Source organism: Saccostrea cucullata, unplaced genomic scaffold (assembly GCF_032062105.1).
Source record: "Saccostrea cucullata isolate Sc308-1 unplaced genomic scaffold, CSIRO_AGI_Scuc_v1 ctg209, whole genome shotgun sequence".
In the NCBI taxonomy this organism is placed as follows: Eukaryota; Metazoa; Mollusca; class Bivalvia; order Ostreida; family Ostreidae; genus Saccostrea; species Saccostrea cuccullata.
This window is the reverse complement of record NW_026925659.1, coordinates 96698-119629: the sequence shown is the minus strand read 5'-3', so window position 1 is coordinate 119629 and position 22932 is coordinate 96698. Positions and strand designations below refer to the sequence as shown.

Genomic DNA, 22932 nt, shown 5'->3' with positions numbered 1-22932 from the left:
AAATTCGAGGTGTTTTTTTAAAAATTGATTTCAATTAATTTGCTATCAAATAAATAAGCAATTAGTATTTATTTCTCAAAAAAAAAATCAGAATAGATCAGTTGCGATTTTTAATTTTCCATTTAATTTAGAAATATAATCCTAAAATGGGAGAAAGATATTGAACATTTAGAAGCAGGTATGAACCAAATAATTGGATATACATGTATTTCTAAAAAATTTTTTTACCTTTTTCCAGGCAGTTTGCATACGATTACGAGTTAGGTTAATAACTTTTTTTTGAAAGTAAATTCCAATTTTTTTGTTCACTACTACATTTCCTTGATATTACTATGTCGAGACATTTTCAATAGTAAAGGTAAGGTTGCCATAATGGGAAAAAAGTGGGGGGGGGGCTCTGCTACGTGCCTGCATTTTGAAAAGTTTATACAGTACATGTATCTGCGCGCTACACATGACTGCCAAATTTAAAACACGCATTGAAAAATAAAACTCTGAAAAAAAATCCTCTTTATATATCTCCATAAATAGCTGAAAATACCTGGGGTATTTTTTATCGTGCATTATACGTCTTTAGAGAATGATAAAAAAAAAAATACTTTTTATTATTATATTTTTCTTAATTACAATATGCAATATTGGTTTGCTGAAACTTTCTCTAATTTCTTTTCTGTAAAAATTTGAAAACAGAAAAACGACAAATTACAATCTACCCTCATAGATTGTTAATTTTAATTCTCTCTCTCTCTCTCTCTCTCTCTCTCTCTCTCATATCTAGTTTTTTTCTTATTTTATCAAAGTACAAGGAGGCCATGTATGTAATTTTCGATAATATGTCACAGAAATTAGCACATGATCCGTGATTTTTTTTTTTTAGATTGTATTATGTAACATGTCTGCATAAAATTATTATAAAACAATCTTTTACAAGAGGTGCATTCTTTTTTGGATTTCCAAATTATGACGTAATTTTCTATATACATTGCGTAAATTCTTCTATGACGTCATATGGCTCCGGGAAAAAAGATCTCTGTCATTTTTACCGGATAAAATTTTGCATTTTTAAAATAGTTTTCTTCCGTAAAGATGTACTTGTACATGTAGGCTTCATATTTATAGGTGTAACATGATAGTAAAATGAATTGCAAGTGCTCACATTTCATAAGCGATTGAAATCGAGTTTTCTGTTTGTTTGTTTTTTTTTCAACTTTGTATTCTCTTAAAAAATCATGTGACAACGTAATACCAATTTAACATGGGATCCCCGATTTAACGAGTCCTTCTTTTTTTCTTTTTACTATGGTACAATATATAAATTTAATAACTGATTCTGTACCCCCTCCCTCCCTCGCACTTGTGCCTATAAGGTTTTAAAACAACAAATCCTTTTATAAATACTCTAGACTTTAAAATTTATTGCGTCATTTTTTTTTTATTTTATCTTTACGTAAAATTTCGATTCAATTATTATTCGATGAAACTCCAGAAAAATCAAAATAAAAATTGTGAAATGAGCATCGTATTAATGAAAACAATAATGACTTTTATCCCCAGAAGATACATTCAGATTAAAGTACTAGTCATATTTATAAAGTTAGAGTAATATTTATAAGGCTACGTGTTTTTCTACGACTGCTATAGGGCACACGTAGATTTTCACATAAATCTACGTCAAATCGTAAGATACGACTTTTAGTAAAACGCAAAATTGGCGTAAGTTACGGCTACGTCTACGCTTACGTCTACGTTTTGACTTACGACCTTTAGTAAAACTGGCTACAGGCTGCTTTTGGAGTTCTTCTAGACTGGTTTGAAAACATTTTTAATATCATATTTTCATCAAATGAACTTTAAAGTACGCTATGCAGTATTGAGAAAAATAAAAAACATGTTTATGAGTTAATTCAATGAAAAGTGAACGGTCATAAACATGGTGCACAAAAGCACAAAATAATATTTGTAGAGCTGTAAAAATGAACTGCGCTCGCTCTAACGGTTTCACCGTCGAACATACAGACTAGTTAACATTTTGCACCTTAATATTCTTCTGTAGCAAACTCCATTTCTTCTTGTTGTTTTTTGCCTCCGACAGGACGGTGACGTCTAGTTCCCCATTGGCATTGTATTTCCCGTGTCGTAAAGACCAGGTGCATTTTAAAGTATCTGCTGGTTCGTCTAACTCGCAGTCTTCAAATAAACTCGTTTCTGCGCCCATTTTCTTCCTTAGACCGTCAATTGATCAATTTTTGTTGATCAGCCTGGTAGTTATGAAACCGGAAATTTAACATCTTACATAGTGTTAAAATTTTAGGTAACATACATATTCCGGATATCTGCAGAACTTTACCTTGACCATATAAAATCAACATGTCATTTCAGTTTATGTCTTTGGTATTGGCTATTTCACTGTAGGAAAGCGGGTGATCGTAATATATACAGTCATTTTACCAGTAAATTGTAACGAATATTTGCCAGTATCGAATTTTTTTTTATTTTTAAATATTCTAGAATTAAAAGAGAAAAAACTGCTTCTTCTTACACTCGCTCTCTCTCTGTTGTATTTACAAAAGGTTGTGGCAAGTTGAATATTATAATTCACCACGTGATATCTTTCCTCAGGTAATTTTCACGGGCTTTTAATTGGGGTTTGGACCCCCCTTCCATTTTTTCTTTTTAAATCTGGGATCAAGTCTTTTTCTTTTTTTTTCTTCATATTTTTGTGTTCTGATATGCACTATATGTAATCGATTATGTTGTAACCCTTTCGTTTCTATAAGCTGTTTTAAAATATATCCGTTTTCGAATGCATCAGTCGAAAACGATTTATTTTAAAACGTACACTGCATCTTTGAGGCACTTTTATAAAAACATTAACTATAAAATCTTTCAAAACAAAGAAAGTCTACAAAGGAATTATTTTATCCTATCTTTCAAATAGTTTCAATTTCAAAACCTTCCAACAATTTTTTCTTTTTTGTTTTACGCAGAAAACCGATGATCCGGAAGTATTACATGTGCATGCAGTATTTTTTTTTAATGACACAGAATGTTTCTGACTACATTTCATTAAATTCAAATTATTTTATTTTTTACAAGAAATATACAAATGAACCAAATCAACAGAAATTAAGAAAAAATTGAGGAGTTAAATATGTTTTGCACAACCGTTGCTTAAATTATAAAAGAAAATTTACAAGGCATTTCAGTCGTGACTGCTGCAAAAAGGTACTTTAAACAAATTGTTGCAAAATCATCTGATTGCTTGAGAGATGTGTACTGTATCTGAGATAAAGGGTGGATTTCGCACCCTCGTCCTAAATGTTAACAAAAATATCTCAAAAAAGTAGGCACTTGTGTTGTAGAGTTGGATTTCCCCCATAGCCAACCCCCCCCCGTGAACCGTAAATCGTACTCTAGAGTAGAATTTTCCTCCGAGGGGAAATCTCACACCAGAGCCAAATTACTCCTTCTCTTTTTCTCAGAGTAGGATCCTCATCCCTTGTTATAGAGTCTATATAAACCACAGCCGCATTATTATAAAATACACGACAAATAGATTTTTAAATGGTAAATGTTTTTCAACTTATAGAGTAAGAATTTTCTATTTACATATTTCATATCATGGAGTCTCAACCCAAATGTTTAGCTTTCAAAAGAAAATCAAATCTAGAGGAAATAAATCCTTGTATTCACCTGGAACGTCACGAGCAGGTCAATACAACGTAGTATTTTTCTAACATAGTTGGATCTCAGCCAATCAGAGAGATGGAAATTATTCAATCATATATTTTAAATTTTAAAAAAAATAGCTCAGAAAGAACAAAATTAATTACATTTTTATGATATCACAAAAATTATTTATTACAAAACATACTCTACCCTTCTTCCTTACCTTGCTGGTATAGCAACAATTCTTGCAGCTCTTAACTTCAGGTATTTCCATGTCGCCGATATTGAACGATGATTACTTGTGACGTAGCAGTGACGTTGTGGCCAAACAATTCTTATGTTGGACCGGCAGGCCGGTCAACAGTGAAATTGTTAGACCGATGTAATAAACGTTTCTTTTGTTGGACTTTTTATTATTAATAAATGTATAGAAAGTTTTTTAAGGATATAACGTAATATATCGGAAGATTAAGCCAATTGTTATGATAAATTATACATGTACATATAGAAATATTTATACGTCTGAAACCGCCTGAAGCTTATAGAGGCTATCTGGAAAACAAGAAAAATGATTGAACAGATACATGTATTACATTGATATCGATATAATCATGCATACCAAGAGCTTTAAAAAACGTCGTATTACATTTTGCTTCGATATCAACGCAAAATATAACAACGATGTAGTGATCGCACATTTTCTTGAGTAGAGTGTTCAAAAAGAATATTTCTCACAAATTTAGCAATAACAATTCATGTCGTTTGTGTGGCGTTTTTAAGCCATTTGCATTTGAACAATGGTGAACAGAAAAAGAGAAAATGATACTTTTTTTCAAACAAAAATTAATCATGGATCACGTGTATGTTCTTTGCAAAATAATCATATTCATGATATTAGGTCCACTGGAAGCAATTTACATGAAAAACGTTCGCGTAAACTGACGTCATTAATTAATTGTGACGTTGATAACGTCTCTCTTAAATCATAATGATATTGTGGAGATATATTGTATTTAGACATTTTGTATCTACAATACTTGGAGAAAGCATGGAAGCGGTCAAGAGTTTTGGAACCCTCTGGCATCTGTGTTTGTTTGTCTGGTCCTCGATTTTGATTGTAGTTGTGGGAGGACATGTCTCCACCTGGGTAAGACAGGTGAACAATGGACTCTTCTTATTTTCCGTCTCGATGCTTCTTTTATATTATTACTTCCTTAAGAACTTAAAGATTTCTCGACGAGTGTGGTTTCGAAAAATTAGAAACTTTGCCAAGATCCTTTTGTTTGCAACGACACCGGTATTTTTCGTCTTAAACATGTGGATCCCTATTCAGAGGAAAGTTTCCTGTACTTTTAAATTCTTCTATCCCACAGACTACGACCCGAGTAAAGAAATTTGTCCTTACATGTCCGTATTACTGGCTTCTGTGTTCACGGTACTTGTAATGGTTCATGAGAAAAAAGAACCCGAGGAATATAAGGAAAGCGGTAAGATGAAAGCTGTAACAAGAAAAAACTAAACGGAAAAAAATGATTGAGAGAAATCGTATATCATAACCTAGCTGGAGGTAAGGGGATTATGACAGAAGGAGCCAAATACCATGAAAAAGTAAAAACGAAGGCCTCTTATGTAATGTAATGTACAATGAAGAGACGTACTAACCTACATTGTTTGGAAAAACATTTTGAAACTTCAATGCACGTCAAGATCTCCATAAAGATTGACGACCACGACTGTATACGCTTGCATCTGGACTTTAAAATATCTAATATGTATGATTATTTTTATGTTTATTTTATTAATGTATATACTGGTGTCTCATTATATCGCGGTACTTAATCCTTTTGCATCAAAAGTGTTATTCCAAATTTTTACTTTTAACTTGCATCAAAAATATTATCAAAACATCTATGGATATCACTTAGTGTAAAAAAAATGTCGTTTAAAATTATTGTCTATTTTTTAAAACAGGAAGTCATTTACCTAAATTGGAGAGTCTTGTACGCGTATATACATATATAGTAGTAGCCATGGATATAATTTTATTTTTGAATTTATTATGTAATTCTACAAAAAGTAATAAATATACAAACTTGTTCACGATTTTTTTTTAGCTATAGTAATAATTTTTAATGTTATATTGATGCTTACTTAATAAAAACGTATGATTATCTGAAAAATTATGTTAAAGAAATTTTTTCAAACGGATGTTCCAGCGCTAATCATAAAAAAGTTTAGCCATTTATCAATGTTAAAAAATAATTATTAATGGGAATTTTTGCGACATACCGCGTGACAAAAATTGTGTAAATGCAATAAAAACCTTTTAATCAGTTTGGTTGATTACTTAAAATGAATAATCTTCCCAGCAATATTATCAAAACATCCCTGAATATCACTAAGCTTACAAAAAATGTGATTAAAATTGAAAAGTACTTATTTCATTAAAGTTCAAACAATGCAAAAGCAGTCTTGTACATGTATATACTATATAGTGTAGCCATTATATAATTAGTGCAATTTTTTATGTCCAATAAAATTCTTGAAAGTTTTTTTCAGCAGTAATAATGTTAATCCTTTATTGATTTACTTTACGAAATATGATTATTGGCAGCAGAACAGTTAAAGAATTTTTCATAACTTAGCCCCAGCGCTAAATAAAATTTTAGCCATTTATCAAATGTTAGAAAAATAATTATTAATGGGATTTAAGGTGACAAAAATTGTGTAGAAAAATAAAGATAGTTACAGAAAGATGGAAATTTGAATATCAAAGTAAATTTACAATTTCTTAGTACATATATTTTTGAAATTTATTTTTTTTAATCATTTACAACCAAAAATGTCCAAAAAAAGATTCCCATCTATACAATCAGTTTTTGTTTGTATCATCTGTCCTTAACAGGATAACAAACCTGTTATTATACCCCCGCTTGAAAAGTGGGAGGGTATACTGTAATCGGTATGTCAGTCCGTCTGTTCGTCCGTCTGTTACGCTTTAGGGTACCCATCTCTTATCCGCAACTCCTCTTATACCACTGAGTGAAATTTAATGAAACTTTATTACATATTACCATTGTGCACCTCTTATTTTACTTTTTGATCCGACACATATTTTGGGTTTCCCGGCCACAGCAAAACATGGACTTTGTCATCAGTTATAACCATATGGGAGGCGGGGATATCATTTAGTGAGCTCATTGCTCACAGTACCTCTAGTTATATAAACAGCATGAAATGCAAAAATTTTGACTCAAAGATTGAATGATTGATTGATTCCTCCCGAGAACTTTTCACTAATATGGAGACGCCACCACTTGCCGGTGGAGAATTGCAAACTTTGCCCTACACTCGGCACCTAGGGCCATTGAGCAGTGAGGGATCTTTTTTCGTGCCAGCACCTACTGCAACACGAGACTCCACGTCCCACAGTGGGATTCGGACCCGCGGCGTAAGGATCAACTTCACTCAAAGAAAACCATTGTCAACTGAGGCGCAACCAATGTTGCCATAGTTTTCGAAGGGTGAAAAATTTCCTTTTCAATGTTTTTAATTCAGTGTTACAATTAACTACATGCTTTATGTATTATAATATTCTGAATATTTTATAAAAATATATTACAATGAACCTTGCGCGCATAAATTCTGCACAGTCAATATTTTTAGTTATTTTTGAAAAAAAAAAATCAAGTTCAAGTTCCCCCATGACCCCCTGAGGACCAAAGTTAACATTTATGTAACTTTTTTAGAAGCTTAAAATAGAATCACCCAGTTTATAAGACCTTTTTTGTGTCAATCGTGTGATCTAGCATGTGTCAATCAGATAGCTGTCAATAATAAAGAAAAACAATAATTCTTTCTTTTTTTTGTATACAATGCAATTTGGACATGTAGCAGATTATGGAGACTATCCTTTACCATAAAGCACGGTCCGGAAAATTTTTAAATAAATAAAATTCAGAGAGCTGACTGAGATTTTATTGTGCGAAAACTACAATAGAGAAACTCTTTAATCAAACAAAAACATAAGTCATTTTCCAACCGTTAAAAATACCCATTTAGGAGGATGGATGCTGGTTGATTCACTTCAATCCTAAATATGTTTAACTTTTCCTACAAACAGTGATCCGCGTTTTCAATTACAATGGGGGATTCCAAGGGTTGTTTGCTTTAGAATAAACATTCAATAGCACTGCAAACTCCAGGTTAGGTCCGACCCCCCCCCCCCAACGAACGCCATTTTGGGAAATTCATTTAACCACCCATGAGTTTGAATTGATTCAGGTTTTTGCTTGTCAATAAATTAATTTCTAGGTTGGATTTTTTTACTGGGGTACGTGGAACCACCCTGGAAAAAACCCTGGATCTGCGCCTGGTTTAATACCAAAATTGGCTCAATATCTCCATTTGTTTATTATAGAAACATTGAAAAAAATCCTGAAAATTAAAAAATGTGATCGCAATTTCGAAAAAAAATATTCAAACGAAAAATTAAAATAAAATGCAAACTTGAACTTCAACTCATCAAGATACACTCCAATACCAAAACTCCGCTGAATATCTTCAAGCATTTAGAAAAAAAAATGCGGAAAACCATTTGGGGCAGAGACAGAGGGGCAGCTAGACAGACAGACAGACAGACAGACTCTGAGGAAACCTAAACTCCCTCTGGAATTACCGATGTATTTGCTGAGAAAAATGAGATTTAAAATTTTTTTTTCATTCTTCATATACGTATGTTTACCATTTTAAAGAAGGAACATTGTCTTGTGGCGCTATGAGGCGCCGTTTTGGTATTTACTGGCAAAAAGTGATATCACCTATTTGAATAGGTGATATCACCTATTCATTTTCAATAAGTGATATCACTTATTCGAATAGGTGATATCACTTTTTCGATCGAATTGGTGATATCATCTATTGGAAATGAATAGGAGATATCACCTATTCGAAAAGGTGATATCACCTATTCAATTTGAATTGATAATATCACCAATTCGAATAGGGATATCACCTATTTGAATTTCTTACAACAATAAATATTGAATGCTCCCTGTAATATATAGATTACCACTGGGACCAAGAAAATTCGGACTACCCAGTTTCCATGCGTTTTTCAAGATTTTTCTTATAGTATACATGATAGATAAGTGAAATGAATTAATTTGCGAGCAAAACAAAGTACAATTTCTATTGGGGATGCTTTAAATCAAAAGAAAAACTCTAATCCATTTATAGAATGAATTTAAGAGCTACCCATTTTATACGGTATAAACTGGGTTGGGGCAGTTTACGCTTTATAAACCGGAAAGTGGTTTATAAAAAGCGTAAACTGTTCGTATAAAATGGGTGGCTATTAAATTCATTGCTTATAATTCAATTTTTATTCGTTTGATGTAAGAAAAAAAGATGATTGTTCTAACAAAATGACTTCAATTTGTACAAAATTTGAATGTAACGTCAGGCGGATTGATACGTTTTTGACGCAAGTCATTGTGACGTAAGCAACCCATTTTATACGATATAGAGTAAATTTTTTATCCAATCAAATACAGCGTTACAACCAGAATTCAACTATTGTATCCTACAATGATGAGTTATAAAACGAAAGTGCAAGTACTAGTAACTAAGATTTAGGGATCTATAGTCGTGGGAGCCGTTGTTATTTCACAAAGAATTTGAATAGGTGATATCACCTATTCGAATAAGTGATAACACTTATTCAAAATGATATGGTGATATCACCTATTCGAATAGGTGATATCACCTATTCGGATAAGTGATATCACCTTTTTAATTTGAATAGGCCTAAGTGATATCACTTATTCGAATAAGTGATATAACCTATTCGAATAAGTGATATCACCTTTCGAATAGGTGATATCACCAATTCAAATCAAATAGGTGATATCACCTTTTTGAATAGGTGATATTACCTATTCGAATTGGTGATATCACCAATTGAATAGGTTATACCGTATCACACCTTTGTTATATAAACAAGGTTAGTGTCAAGTTTTTGTTTACACAGAATAATATACTAATAATTATTTGTTCGTTTAAAGTAGATAATTTCAAATAAAAGTAATTTTAAATACGATTCGACAGTTACTATTGATTTGCTTAACTTCATTTTTTTGTTATAATTTAATTTTATTTGTATTCTCGCCTCTCATTGGTTGATTACCAAAAAGGAACGCATAACATTTTGTATAATCTGGTTTGGTATGGGGACACACCCCCTTGACGACCAGCTTAATCATCATATCCATGCAATCCCCTCATTTCCAGTCCTCGGAATCCATGGAAAATTCCAGATTTAATAAATGTACCTTCAACTTTAATCAATTACTCGTTCTTACCTCATGTAAACAAACATCATGGCTGCTAGATCTATGAATCAGTCATTACCTCCCCTCGCTTCAAATCACTTCCGTTACTACGGTTGTATTATTGCGCGGTAAATTTGAACTTATAAAAAGCAACACCAAAAGTTGTTTAATTATTTTAAAATTAAATTATAAGGAATGACTTTAATTCTTGGCCATATTATCGAGTATAATCTGGTTTGGGTCAGTTTACGCTTTTTTATAATCCGCTTCGCGGATTATAAAGCGTAAACTGACCCAAACCAGATTATACTCGATAATATGGCCAAGAATTAAAGTCATTCCTTAAATAAATATATTTTCTACCTGTAAACAAAAACAAGGCACGAGTCTTGTTTACATAATGAAGAACTTTAGTTCTGTATCTTGTTTGTTAATCAACAAATGATGTTCAAATTTTTGCTAATCAATAGATGATACCTTAGGTAGGAATTGTTAACATTAAAATTGTTTTTAAAAATCAGTTGAAACTGTGTCCAGCCCCTTTAAAACATAGATACAGAAATTACCGGTATATTTTATTGGGGGGAGATTGGCTCTGGTGGAAATCGCACTCTATAACTACTACACAGAGTAGGATTTCCCCTCGGAAAATTGACTCTGGTGTGGGATTTCCGTAGAGGAAATCCTACTCTAGAACCAGTTTTCCGTAGGGGAAATCCTACTCTCTAGAGCCAGTTTTCCGGGGGGATTCCTATCAAAGTAATGGAATTCAAGTTTGTGTGGTATCTACACTTTACAAAGATGTGCTCAATTAAGTTGTAAAAGCGAGCCTCCTCTTTCAAAGAGAAGACATCTGGACTGCCAGTGCTGTTACAAAATTACAGAATATGGAAAGAAACATGAGGAATATGATCGAGAACAATGGACAAAATTCTTTCAGTTGGAATTTGAACAAAACTTGGTAGGCAATACATACAGAGAACATATACCAAAAATGTCAGAAATGTGCAACAATTTGAAAATGAGAAGAGTTGAATGACTTAAAGATGCACATATCCATAAATGTGCATTATAGACCAGTTCATTCTCTTACAATATGGCAAAGGATTAGCAAAGAAGATGAAGGCAAAGGCGACTTTCAGAACATTTCGAAAATCATATATTTGGTCAACATTTACCCATTAAACAATGCATCATGTGAACGTGCTTTTTCTGTAATGAAAAGAGTGAAGAGTGACTGGAGATGCAATCTTTCAGCAGAGAGCTTAGATGATTTAATTAGAATATTTCCATTTCTAATTTTTTTTCTCTGTGATAACTCTTTGAAAGTTAGGGTAGTTTATTTCTTGATAATTCTGCCGGAATGTAAATTAGACAGGTCGATAGGTCGGGAGCTAAGGAGGCCTAATACGCATGCAATTCTCGTGCGCATCTGTCTCTGTGTCTGACGCTAAGGAGGCCAATTATGCATGTAAATCTCGTGCGGCTGCCTTTGTGTTTGACGTCGGTTGGCGAGGACTATTGAAATTGGCATGGAAGTCATTATGTGATTTAAATCTATTTTTCTACATTTTTAAAGTCTAAATCTACAATTTTATTTCACAGTGAAATGGAAATATAAGGAATCACTGTCTAGTTAGGAGGTTATGTCAGGGACATCAACAATAGTGGGAAACATGGGATAATTTAAGCATAACGGGCTTCGCCGGTTATGCAAATTATCCCATGTTTCCCACTATTGTTGATGCCCTGACATACCCTCCTAACTAGACAGTGATTCCCTAAATATCAATAATGGGACCAAAATTAAAAGATTTCAAGCCACAACAACCAGCATGGAGATGGTGGATTACTGGACAAAAGATAAAAAGACCAACATTTGAGAGGTGGAATAAAATTGTGAGAGTTATCTAGAGCAGTGCAGCAGTGAAGTAGTGACTGAAGCAATGCATGAATGAACATGATTAAGGAATTACTGTCTAGTTTTGAGAGTATGCCAGGGCATCAACAATAGTGGGAAACATGGGATAATTTGCATAACGGGCTTCTAAAATTATCCCATGTTTCCCACTATTGTTGATGTCCCTGGCATTCTCTCAAAACTAGACAGTGATTCCTTATATTTCCATTTCATTGTGAAATAAAATTTAGACTTAGACATTAAGAATGTAGACTAATCGATTTAAATTACACGAGGACTTTCATGCCAATTTCAATAGTCCTCGCACACTGACGTCAAACACAAAGGCAGCCGCACGAGATTTACATGCATATTTGGCCTCCTTAGCGTCAGACACAGAGACAGTTGCACACGAGATTTGCATGCGTATTAGGCCTCCTTACACGTAGCTGCTGACCTATCGACCTGCCTAATTTACATTCCAGCAGAATTATCAGGAAATCAACTCCGCTTACTTTCAAAGGGTTATTATAGAGAAAAAATTTAGAAATGGAAATATTTCTTGAATTAATCTTGGTATATATAGGACACATAAACAGACAGTTACACTGGAAAAAATATTGAAGTATTATGAAATTTAAAAAAAAACAATTTTATTGAAATAAATGTGTCAATCTGCAGTTTTGTTTTGTTTTTGCATTTATTAATGATAATATAAATAAGTTACTCACAGTACTTCAAGTTTCATGGATGATGACATGCATTTATATTTATAAAAAGCTTTCATTTTAAAATTGCAAGTTCATTTTTTTGGTACTCGCAAATAATTGCGAGTTGTAATTTTAGGGAGTTTCTACCCCTGCGCTTGGCTTTTGACGGTTTTCCCTTAGCAGTTTGCTTTGCAGGTGCAATCTTGATTGTAATGCGTCATATAGCTCCATACTGGTTATTTTTGCACCTGGTCGAATATTACCAAGTACAGTTTGAACCTGTCCTCTTAAAGAGGCTGCAAGGTACAAACTTATCTGTTGAGAGTTCCACCAGGCGCGGATCCAGAATTTTTTCCACTTGGGGGGGGGGGGGGGGGGGGGGGTCCACCCCAGTACAAAAAAAATCAACCCAGGAATTTCTTGACAAGCAAAAACAACAACAACAACAACCAAAACAACAACAACAACAACAACAAAAAACAAAGAAAAACGTAAACTCGCCCAAACGTTAAAAACCTATTTCGGGGAGGGGGGGGGGTAGTCGATGACTTCTAATGATTCTTACCTTTGACTTTTAATTTCAGACCAATTTAATACAAATTCGCGTTAACCAGGGGGGGGGGGTCTGCGTTTTCCAAGGGGGTCCAAGGTAACTTTTTTCTTGCTTTAGTATTATACATTTATTGACTGAGTTCGAGGGCAACATGCGTTTTGTCGGACCTAAGAACCAAACTGTCTGCCTGAGGCCGTTTTGTCGGACCCAAGAACCAAACTGTCTGCCTGAGGCCGACAAAACGCATGTTGCCCGGGAACTCTGTCAATAAATGTTTTGTTTTACCTTTTGTTTTATTTTTTTTTTTACATACATGTATTTTGTACTGTATTACGTATGTATCGTCAGGTCTGTCACTGTTTAACACCAACGATTGAAAACGATTAAAAATTTCCCCTCTCTTTCGCGAAAGCGGAGAACAATAAAACAAGAAGCCCATGGGCCAAATCGCTTACCTGAGCACTGTAGCTTGGAAAAAAAGCAGAAATCAGTTTATTATTGAAAAGTTAAAACCCAAAAGTGGTCACAACCAATCCTAAAAGGGGAGAGGGTATGATTTAAACAAACTTGAATCTACACTATAACTAAGGATGCTTATATATTTCTTTGACTGTCTGTGGCTTTTGTGCCCTTTACATTTGAACTTACATTGTGGCCCTTTCCTTCCCCCAGGGGTCATGACTTGAACAAACTTGAATCTACACTACCTGAGAGTGCTTCCAAATGAATGTGACTAATCATGGCTTTGCTATTCTTGAAAAGAAGATTTTTAAAGAATTTTTCTCCATATTTCTATGTTAAACTTTGATCGTCCATTGTGGCCCCGCTCAACCCCCGGGTTCACATATGGAGGAATGATGTCTTTGTGCAATTTATGCATGAGGTTGCTCCCATGTGATTTATTTCTCATTAATATTCATAACATCCTGCAAAAACTCAAAATATACTATTTCTTTAGTTTTTAAAAATAAAAACATGCAAGACTATTAATTTTCATTTTCATTTCTTTAAGTCCCCGTCATAGGTACATGTATATGGGAAGAATTAAGCGTGAATGTCAGTTGGCAATTAATGCTACCGTTTGTTGTAATGATAAGTGGGTCACACGGATGCAAAAAATTGTCGTTTTTAAATTAAAAAGGCAGTCGTAACTCTTCATTAAGTGTTAAAAGATTTATATTTTGTAAAAATAGAAATTCGTTTGCACCTACCGGGTATTAATCGGCAGAAGAACTTTGTCATCTTGCATTTCATCATCGAAAATGAGAAAGCCACTAAATTATATTTAAATAAATTCAGTTCTCTTTTCCTCAATAAAACAATGTAATATCGCTTCGAATTTTCAAATTAAAAAGGCGGTCGCAACTTTCATTTTAGCATCAACATTATTGTAATTTCCAGTAGAAGATATAAAAAAGAACTTTATCCGAAATAGTTTATAAAAATTTGCATTTTTGGGGTAAGTTCTCTATATAAACCTTTATGGAACCTGCCGCCATTATAGCTCCAATATGGCGAATATGTAAATGAGCAAAATGAACACCATTTCTCCATATAATGATCTGAACAAACCTGATGATGCTTCCATATAAATATGATCATTCATGCCTTTGCTATTCTTCAGATGAAGATTTTTATTAAAGAATTTTCCTATATATTTCATTGTAAAGCTTTGATCTGCTATTGAAGCCCCGCGCTACCCCCAGGGATCATTATTAATTGGAACAAACCTAATCTACACTACCTGAGGATGCTTCCATATAAATACGATCATTCACGTCTTTGCTATTCTTGAGCAGAAAATTTTTTAAAGAATTTCCTTTATATTTCTATGTAAAACTTTGATCAGTCATTGTGGCTCCACCCTACCCCCGGGGGTCATGATTTGTACAAACCTGAATCTACACTACCTGAGGATGCTTCCATATAAATATGATCATTAATACCTTTGCTATTCTTGAGAAGAAGATTTTCTTGAGAAGATTTTTTAAAGAATTTTCGTATAAATGTCTATATGTAAAACTTTGATCCGCCATTGAAGCCCTGCCCAACCCCCAGGGATAATAATTTGGACAAACCTAAATCTACACTACCTGAGGATGCTCGAGCCTTCCATATAAATACATGTATGATCATTCATGCCTTTGCTATTCTTGAGAAGATTTTTAAAGAATTTCCCTTTATATTTCTATGTAAAACTTTGACCGGCCATTGTGGCCCGCCCTTACCCTGGGGGTCATGATTTAAGCAAAAAATCTACACTACCTGAAAATGCTTCCCTATGAGTTTCATCTTTCCTGGCACAGTGGTTCTTGAGAAGAAGATTTTTAAAACATACCACCAAATTTTCACTATTTCTGAATTACCCCCCCCCCTTGAAAAAGGGCGTGGCCCTTCCAAACTTGAATCCCCTTCACCCAGGATACTTTGTGCCAAGTTTGGTTGAAATTGGCCCAGTGGTTCTTGAGAAGATGAAAATGTGAAAAGTTTACGACAACTACGACGACGACGACAACGACAACGACGACGACGACAGACACATTTTGATCAGAAAAGCTCACTTGAGCCTTCGGCTCAGGTGAGCTAAAAAGTGTTTGATGAACGAACGACAGCAATGGAGATTGGTCGCTAAAAAATCGGGATCGATATGCTTAAAATTATTGTTCCGGTAATAGGAGTCGAAAAGGAAAGGCGAGCTAATTTTTCTCGAAAGCTAATCTTTGTTATGGTTATAAAAAATGAGTTCAATAATTCAGGTTTTGAGGTAAGCAAGAATAAGTGAAAAGATAAATCAGTTAATTTATTCTGTTTTGTGCTTACATCTGATGTACGACTTTCAAGATAGCATCATGGTTCCTGACAGACAGGTCTGGTATGGTCGAAGGTCCTAAAATCGACACAGGGTCCGAATTTCGAGGGTACAATCACTAGATTTAGCTACGTAGCTTGATTTACCGACTTAGCTTTATAGAACCCACATTTTTCAAAAGTTATGTCCCTTGGCCGCATCTTAAGGGAAAACGGTAACCTTTGTAGTTTTCAGGTTTGTAATTTCGTCATTTGACTTAAAAAAATCGCTGCCTTTTGTGTACTGATTGCCCCAACATGGAGCTACCCACACATTGAAAGAAAAAAAATTAAACACAATGGATTTATCACAGCACGCCCAAGTATTTGATAGCAGAAAGAGGAGAAATGACATTTCTTTCTCTTTTGACCTTTTGGTTGACCCCACAAAGGGAAACAACTTTTGCAAAGTGTGGATTGGTCTATTTACCTACCTGAGATAGCTTTATTTAGCTACCAAATCAATTTATTTATATAAAAAATGGAACGACTTTACTTTACCAGTCCCCAGAAAAACGCGCTAAAATGTAGTGTCGCCGGAGGCGACTTCAGTATATATGAGATCGCGTGAGCGATCAAAAAAAAATTAAATACGAGGTTTTTTTGGCCTTTTGACCCCAAAATTGAATTCTACGTTTGAAAGTTTAGTTTGAAACTTTGTATTTAAACAAAGTTTATAACCTCGTTCTCTGAAAAAAATTAATAAGGCCAAAAATAAAAATAGTCTTGTTTCCTGCTACCCGACCTACCCTATTTTTTTGCACCCGACCCTAAAGTTTTTTTTAAGTTTTGGGGAAAAAAATCAGGAATTTTTGGAATTTCATGTTCGAAATCTAAAAAAAATATATACTCAATTGGTATTTCATAAAATTCTTTGTTTTAAATATGGACTTTCATAAAATACCACTTGAGTTGTGCTTCAAAAGACAAGAAATTTCATTTAGAAAGGCAATATTGACCTATATGGCATGTTTAATTTGATCTTGTATTAGTTCATATCCAAAGAAACACTGTCAGAAAAAAATAAAAGAAAAAAGAAAAATAAAATAATTTTCCTACCTACCTACCCTATTTTTTTCAGGCTGGTAGCAGGAAACAGGACTATTATTTTTTTTGGCCTAAATATCGTTTATTCATGGAAAAAATCGACAAAGAATAATTCCGAACGAAACGAGTGCGGCGCATGCTTAGTGTCATTTCTTTCTTACTTAGCCATTCTCCCATGTAAACAAACGAACGAAATGCCTATGAATCTGAATTATGATCATGGAAAAATTACAGAAACAACTAAATTTCTTAACTAATCTAAAAGAACGAGTCACTAACCCTAATCCATTGGATGGTATGCAAGGACTAAGACGTTCAGACGAAATCTCCTGGGCAGATGCTAAACTAACCATAATCAGTCAAATAATGTGCAAGGACTAACCCTAATCTCTCTAATGGATGCGAGACTAACCCTAATCAGTCGAATACTAGTGCAATGACTAATCCTAATCTCTCAGGTGGGTGCAAGACTAACCCTAATCAGTCGAATAGTGTGCATATTTAACCCATTTCAGTTGAGTGACGTAGTTGTTACGTCATTGTCCAATGAGCGCAAGGATCTTGTGGATCTGGGGACGGGTAAAGTAAAGTCTACCCTAAAAAAGCATTTTTCTCAGGATGTGCAGAAAATCTCATTTTGATGCAGTGATCATTTTCAACTAACTCATCTGAAAACAATTCATGTAAAAATCACTCTTGAAGAATTGTCTTTTTCTGCACAATTGCAATCAAAGTTCTGAAAGTTTTGGGGCTATGTATGAGAGTTATTCAGCACAATGTAAAGTAATAATACTCAGTCATCAGGTTGGGCACAGTTCCTTTTTTGGGGAAGTATTACTATAAAAGGGAACTATTACTCTTTTCAGTAATAAAAACATTACTCATTTCGGGAATTTTATCTCCGACATTTAGCCTCTTTTCTCATGTTTGTTTTGAATAAAAGATAAAGAATATTTTCACATCCTCTAAATATTTATAGTCTTTTAAGGGTATTTTGTGTGCTCAAAACTGCAATATTTATTGCTGCAAAAAGCTGAAAAAGAGTGATGAAATATTTCTATGATATAGATTTCTTACGGAAGCTTACCTGTGTTAAAATTGTGAGTTTGAATACGTTCAGCACTTGCTAACTCGTTCATGAGATTATTCGTTCTAATTTAGTTTTATACTACCGGTATTTCTTTAAGGTGGCTCATTACATCCACAGTTTATTTTAGATTTCAATGCAGCACCACTTATAATGTAGGTGTCAAATATCCAGATGGGGGTATTGATATCAGAAATATTTTTTATAGAATTTTTTAGTTTTTGTCTAATTTTAGTGAAATGTTTCATTTCAAGTGTATTATAAACAGAATTTCAGAACTTTCAGTGTCAAATGATGGGCATCTTCTTAAGACAAGTGCACACAGTGAAAATACCTCATAATACCTAATAATAATTTCATTAGAAAAAATAATTTTCTCCTAAAAAACAATTAATGTCATTTTCTTTTTAATCTATGCATAAAACATTAAGAAAATGAATTCTGAAGAGACAAGGAATGAATTTCAATGAATTACATGTGTCAAATTAAATGAAGAATGTTTAAACGAAATGAAAAATCCAATTTAAAAAATATTTGGTATAAAAAGTCCACTTTCAAGAGTTATCTTTCCTAATTACCCAAGACTCTAAACATTAAGGAACGTTTGACATTACATCTAAAATTCAGAACAAAGCTTTAAATTGCCAGAGTATACATTTAAATCAATAAAGCAAATATATAAATTAACACCAACAAAGTAAATAGTGCAAGTTAATAACTTTAATTTCAACAAGGTTGTAGATTTTAACTTGAATTTCCTCCATTGGTTGATAGAGCTCACTGCATGCATCGCTATGAAATTGACATTACTTGTTTGGCGAAGATTTGGCTGTTGTTTTCTTTTGTTTCTGCTTAAAAGCAATTCTTCATGGTTTATGCATAATGAATCCGTTACTTTGTTTTCACTGTTTATAACACCGCATGTTTCATCTATTTTTAAAGCGTTTTAAAGGTTAGGGTCATATTAGAGAGGTACCTGTACAATTCGTCCCCAGAGGAAACCAGTCGACACAATGGAGGTTTATTTTTTTGTGTAGTACATCATCAAAAAGTGGTGTAATGAGCCTCCTTAAATGACATCGTAAAAATAATTATAAATACCATTGCTTCTTTTACAGATGAAAATAATTATTTGAAATATTAAATTTCAAACGATATTCTTTTAAAATGGTTTTAGAATGAATGTCCTTATTAGATTCCATACTTTTTGCACCATTTATCAACGGGGAAAATGATTAAATTTCGTCTTACTCTTGTCTGCAGCACTGAAGGACCAAATTTCTTGGTCAGCGAGGCTCGTTTAATAAAGATTATAAACACATCACATCGTATTTTTTATGCACTTTTAATTTAATAAATGGATTTGAGGCCTTATTGAAAAAAATGTGACAAAAATTCCCGAATTGAGTAATGTTTTTATTACTGAAAAGAGTAATATTTTTTTATAGTAATACTTCCCTGAAAAAAGGAACTGTGCCCAACCTGGTCATGCCTCACATCATACAAGAGAGAGGACAGTTACCCAAACAATGGAATTAAATGTTTTGCTCTAAATTGTCCAAACGCAGCAATTTATAAACTATCTCTGCTTTGGATTGTTAGGTCACCTGAGTAAACTCAGGTGACCTATTGCTATCTGTTTTTGTCCGTCGTCGTCTGTCGTTCGTCGTCCGTCATGTGTTAACATTGGAACATTTTCAGCTTCTTCTCTGCAACCACTGAACCAATTTCAACCAAATTTGGCACAAAGCATCTATGGGTGAAGGGGAACAAAAATTATGAATTTCATGATCCCTGCCCCCTGGAGCCTGAGGGGTGGGGCCAAAACCACTAAATTTAATGCAGTCTTTAAAAATCTTCTTCTTTACTCCTGGACATCAAGCAGTCAAACTGTTTGCATGATTGTAATCAGCATTGAGTCCTCTACCAAAATTGTGAAATTCATGGCCCTGGGGTCAGGGGTTCTAGTGCTAGGGCGGGGCTAAATAAGTATATAGTGAAAATGCATTATTTCTTTGAAAATCTTCTTCTCTGCTCCTGGGTATTAAATAAACCAACTAAGAACATAGTTATGATTAGCAAGAGTGCCTCTACCAAAATTGTGAATTTCATGGCCCCAGGATCAGGGGTTCTGGTGTTAGGGTGGGGCTCTATTGATTATATATAGTGAAAATACATGATCTCTTTTAAAATCTTCTTCTTTGCCCCTGGGTATTAAATAAACTAAGTGCATAGTTATGATAAGCAAGAGTGCCTCAACCAAAATTGTGAATTTCATGGTCCCAGGGTCAAGGGTTCTGTTTTTTTTTTGGGGGGGGCTCTATTGATATATAGTGAAAATACATGAATTCTTTGAAAATCTTCTTCTCTGCTCCAAAGTATTAAATAAACTAATTAAGTGCATAGTTATGATGAGCAAGAGTGCCTCAACCAAAATTGTGAATTTTATGGTCCCAGGGTCAGGGGTTCTGGTGTTAGGGCGGGGCTCTATAGATTATATAGTGAAAATACATGAATTCTTTGAAAATCTTCTCTGCTCCTAGGTATTAAATAAACTAACTAAGTGCATAGTTATGATGAGCAAGAGTGCTTTTACTAAAATTGTGAATTTTATGGTCCCAGGGTCAGGGGTTCTGGTGTTAGGGCGGGGCTCTATTGATTATATAGTGAAAATACATTAAATCTTTGAAAATTTTCTTCTCTGTCTCTGGGTATGAGGCCCTAATCTTGCAGAGTTGTGAATTTCAAGGCCCCAGGGTCAGGGGTGTGGGGGGGCTTTACTTATATACTGAAAATGAATTAATTGTTTGAAATCTGCTGCTTTGTATTTATAAAACATTTATTTATTTTTTGAAGGGCAATTTTAAGTGTGCCTTTTTAAAATTTGTGGAATGTGTGGACCTAGGGTCAGGGGTTTATGTCACAGTGTTAGGGGCACTACTGATTATTGCTGAATATTACTGATTAGTTGGAATGCATTTTTGTTCCCCTACTGTATGGGTATTCAGTAACCAAGCTAAGCAACTGCTAAGTGTATTTTTATGATGATCAATGGTGCCTCTTTCAAAATTGAATGCCATATAGCATCTGGCTTGAAACATGAATCAAATTCAACTAGTGCTAATTGTAACGGGGACCGTTACAGATGTTCCCCAAACGCTCCCCCACTCCCTTTTGGTGCCATATTCCCTATAAGCATCATTAAATAAGACAAACTCTATGCATTTGAGACTTTAACAACGTTTACCCAGAAGTGTACCAATTTCATTCAAATTTTAGCATTGCACGCGTGCGCATGTGAATGCACGTGCGTAATGACTATATAATCTTGTCTTCACAACCTATAGATTTTAATATACTAAATATCAAAGTATTTAATCCAAAAGTATTAAAAAATACGCTAATTCAAATGTATTTTAGTTTTACTCATTTCACGTGCACACACATGCTCACATGAGCATGGCGACCATATCTTCTTGTAGAAGTCCATTATATCTATCTATGTTCCAAATCCCATCCTGTTTGGTTGAAAACCAAGGGAGTTATAGCTGTTCAAAGTTTCAGCCAATCAGATTGCAGCGCACGTGTATGCACGCGTTTTCATGATAATTGCTATATATCTTATTGTAGGATATCCTAATACATGCCTATGTTTAAAATTTCAAAGGATTTCGTCAAAAAACAAGAAAGATATTGAGACTTTAGTTTCAGCCAATCAGAGCGAAGCGCACGTGCATGCGTGTGAGATCTTGCTTTTTTGACCATGTCATCTTGTCTATGCTTCTAATATATACTTCTAATATGAGTTTTAAAGCATATCATCAATAATTTAAATAGTTACGTCTGTATCAATTATATTGGACATTTCTTGTGTTGCACGTGCGAGCTCTTGCAAGCACACGTGTATGCACATGCTTTCATGATATTTCTTTTATTACGGGCTGTAGATCTCCCTAATGTATGACTATGTTCAAAATTTCAAATGATTTTATCAAAAAACAAGAAAGATATTGAGACTTTAGTTTCAGCCAGTCAGAGCGAAGCGCACGTGCTTGCACGTGCGATCTTGCTATTTTGACCATGTCATCTTGTGCATACTACTCATATATCCTTACATTATGAGTTTCAAAACATTTTGTCTAAAATTAGAAAAGTTACGGTTATATCCATTATATATTGGTCATTTCAAGTTTTGCACGTGCGCGCTCTTGCAAGCACGTGCGCGCAAAATGACCTTGATTCCGCAAATCTACATAACATGCCTACTTACCCTAAAAAGGTTTCACCTAAGTCAAATGTGTAGTTTACAAGATCACTCGCGGACAAAATTTTCCCAGGAAGAAAAATAATAATAAGAACTAGATACGATCTCGTTGCGAGCAACGAGAGGTCTTCCGTCCGATTCCGAAAAAAAAAGAAAACCTTTGTAAAATCTAGCTGAAAGGGTAAAGAAAAATATTACACGCAAGAGGGATTGAATCCAAGTCAGCAGCATGATAATCCAAAGCGCTAAATATTACGTACGCTGTCGGGACCTCTGCTCTAAATCTTCTTGTATATACCTCTGTATAACAGTGCTTTTGTCTTAGAATTATGAAAGCTAGTCACTATTCATAAATTCGCGCCAAATGCCACGAGTTAATCTTCGGGCCTTTTCTTTTGAATGTTCTCTTTAATATGTGTGATAGCTAGGTGTGATAGCTTTAATGAAATAAAAAAAACCGTTCATTTAGCCTAAAACTTGATGATTAGAAAGTATATTTTTCACAAACTCCATATAGTATGCA

At 34.1% G+C, this 22932-nt stretch overlaps 2 protein-coding genes across 3 annotated transcripts in view; one reads left to right on the top strand and one right to left on the bottom strand.

The window, feature by feature from the left end:
• Positions 1-2247, bottom strand: part of LOC134269529 (protein-associating with the carboxyl-terminal domain of ezrin-like) — a 78425-nt gene extending 76178 nt beyond the window's left edge. For both annotated transcript variants that reach the window (XM_062751730.1, XM_062751732.1), the window contains exon 1: positions 2036-2247. In XM_062751730.1, coding sequence (XP_062607714.1) covers positions 2036-2215 — 180 coding nt within the window. In that variant the 5' untranslated portion in view covers positions 2216-2247. The remainder of the gene's footprint in view (positions 1-2035) is intronic.
• Positions 2248-15834: 13587 nt separating this feature from the next.
• Positions 15835-22932, top strand: part of LOC134269528 (nonsense-mediated mRNA decay factor SMG7-like) — a 95553-nt gene continuing 88455 nt past the window's right edge. The window contains exon 1 of the mRNA XM_062751729.1: positions 15835-15928. Coding sequence (XP_062607713.1) covers positions 15903-15928 — 26 coding nt within the window. The 5' untranslated portion in view covers positions 15835-15902. The remainder of the gene's footprint in view (positions 15929-22932) is intronic.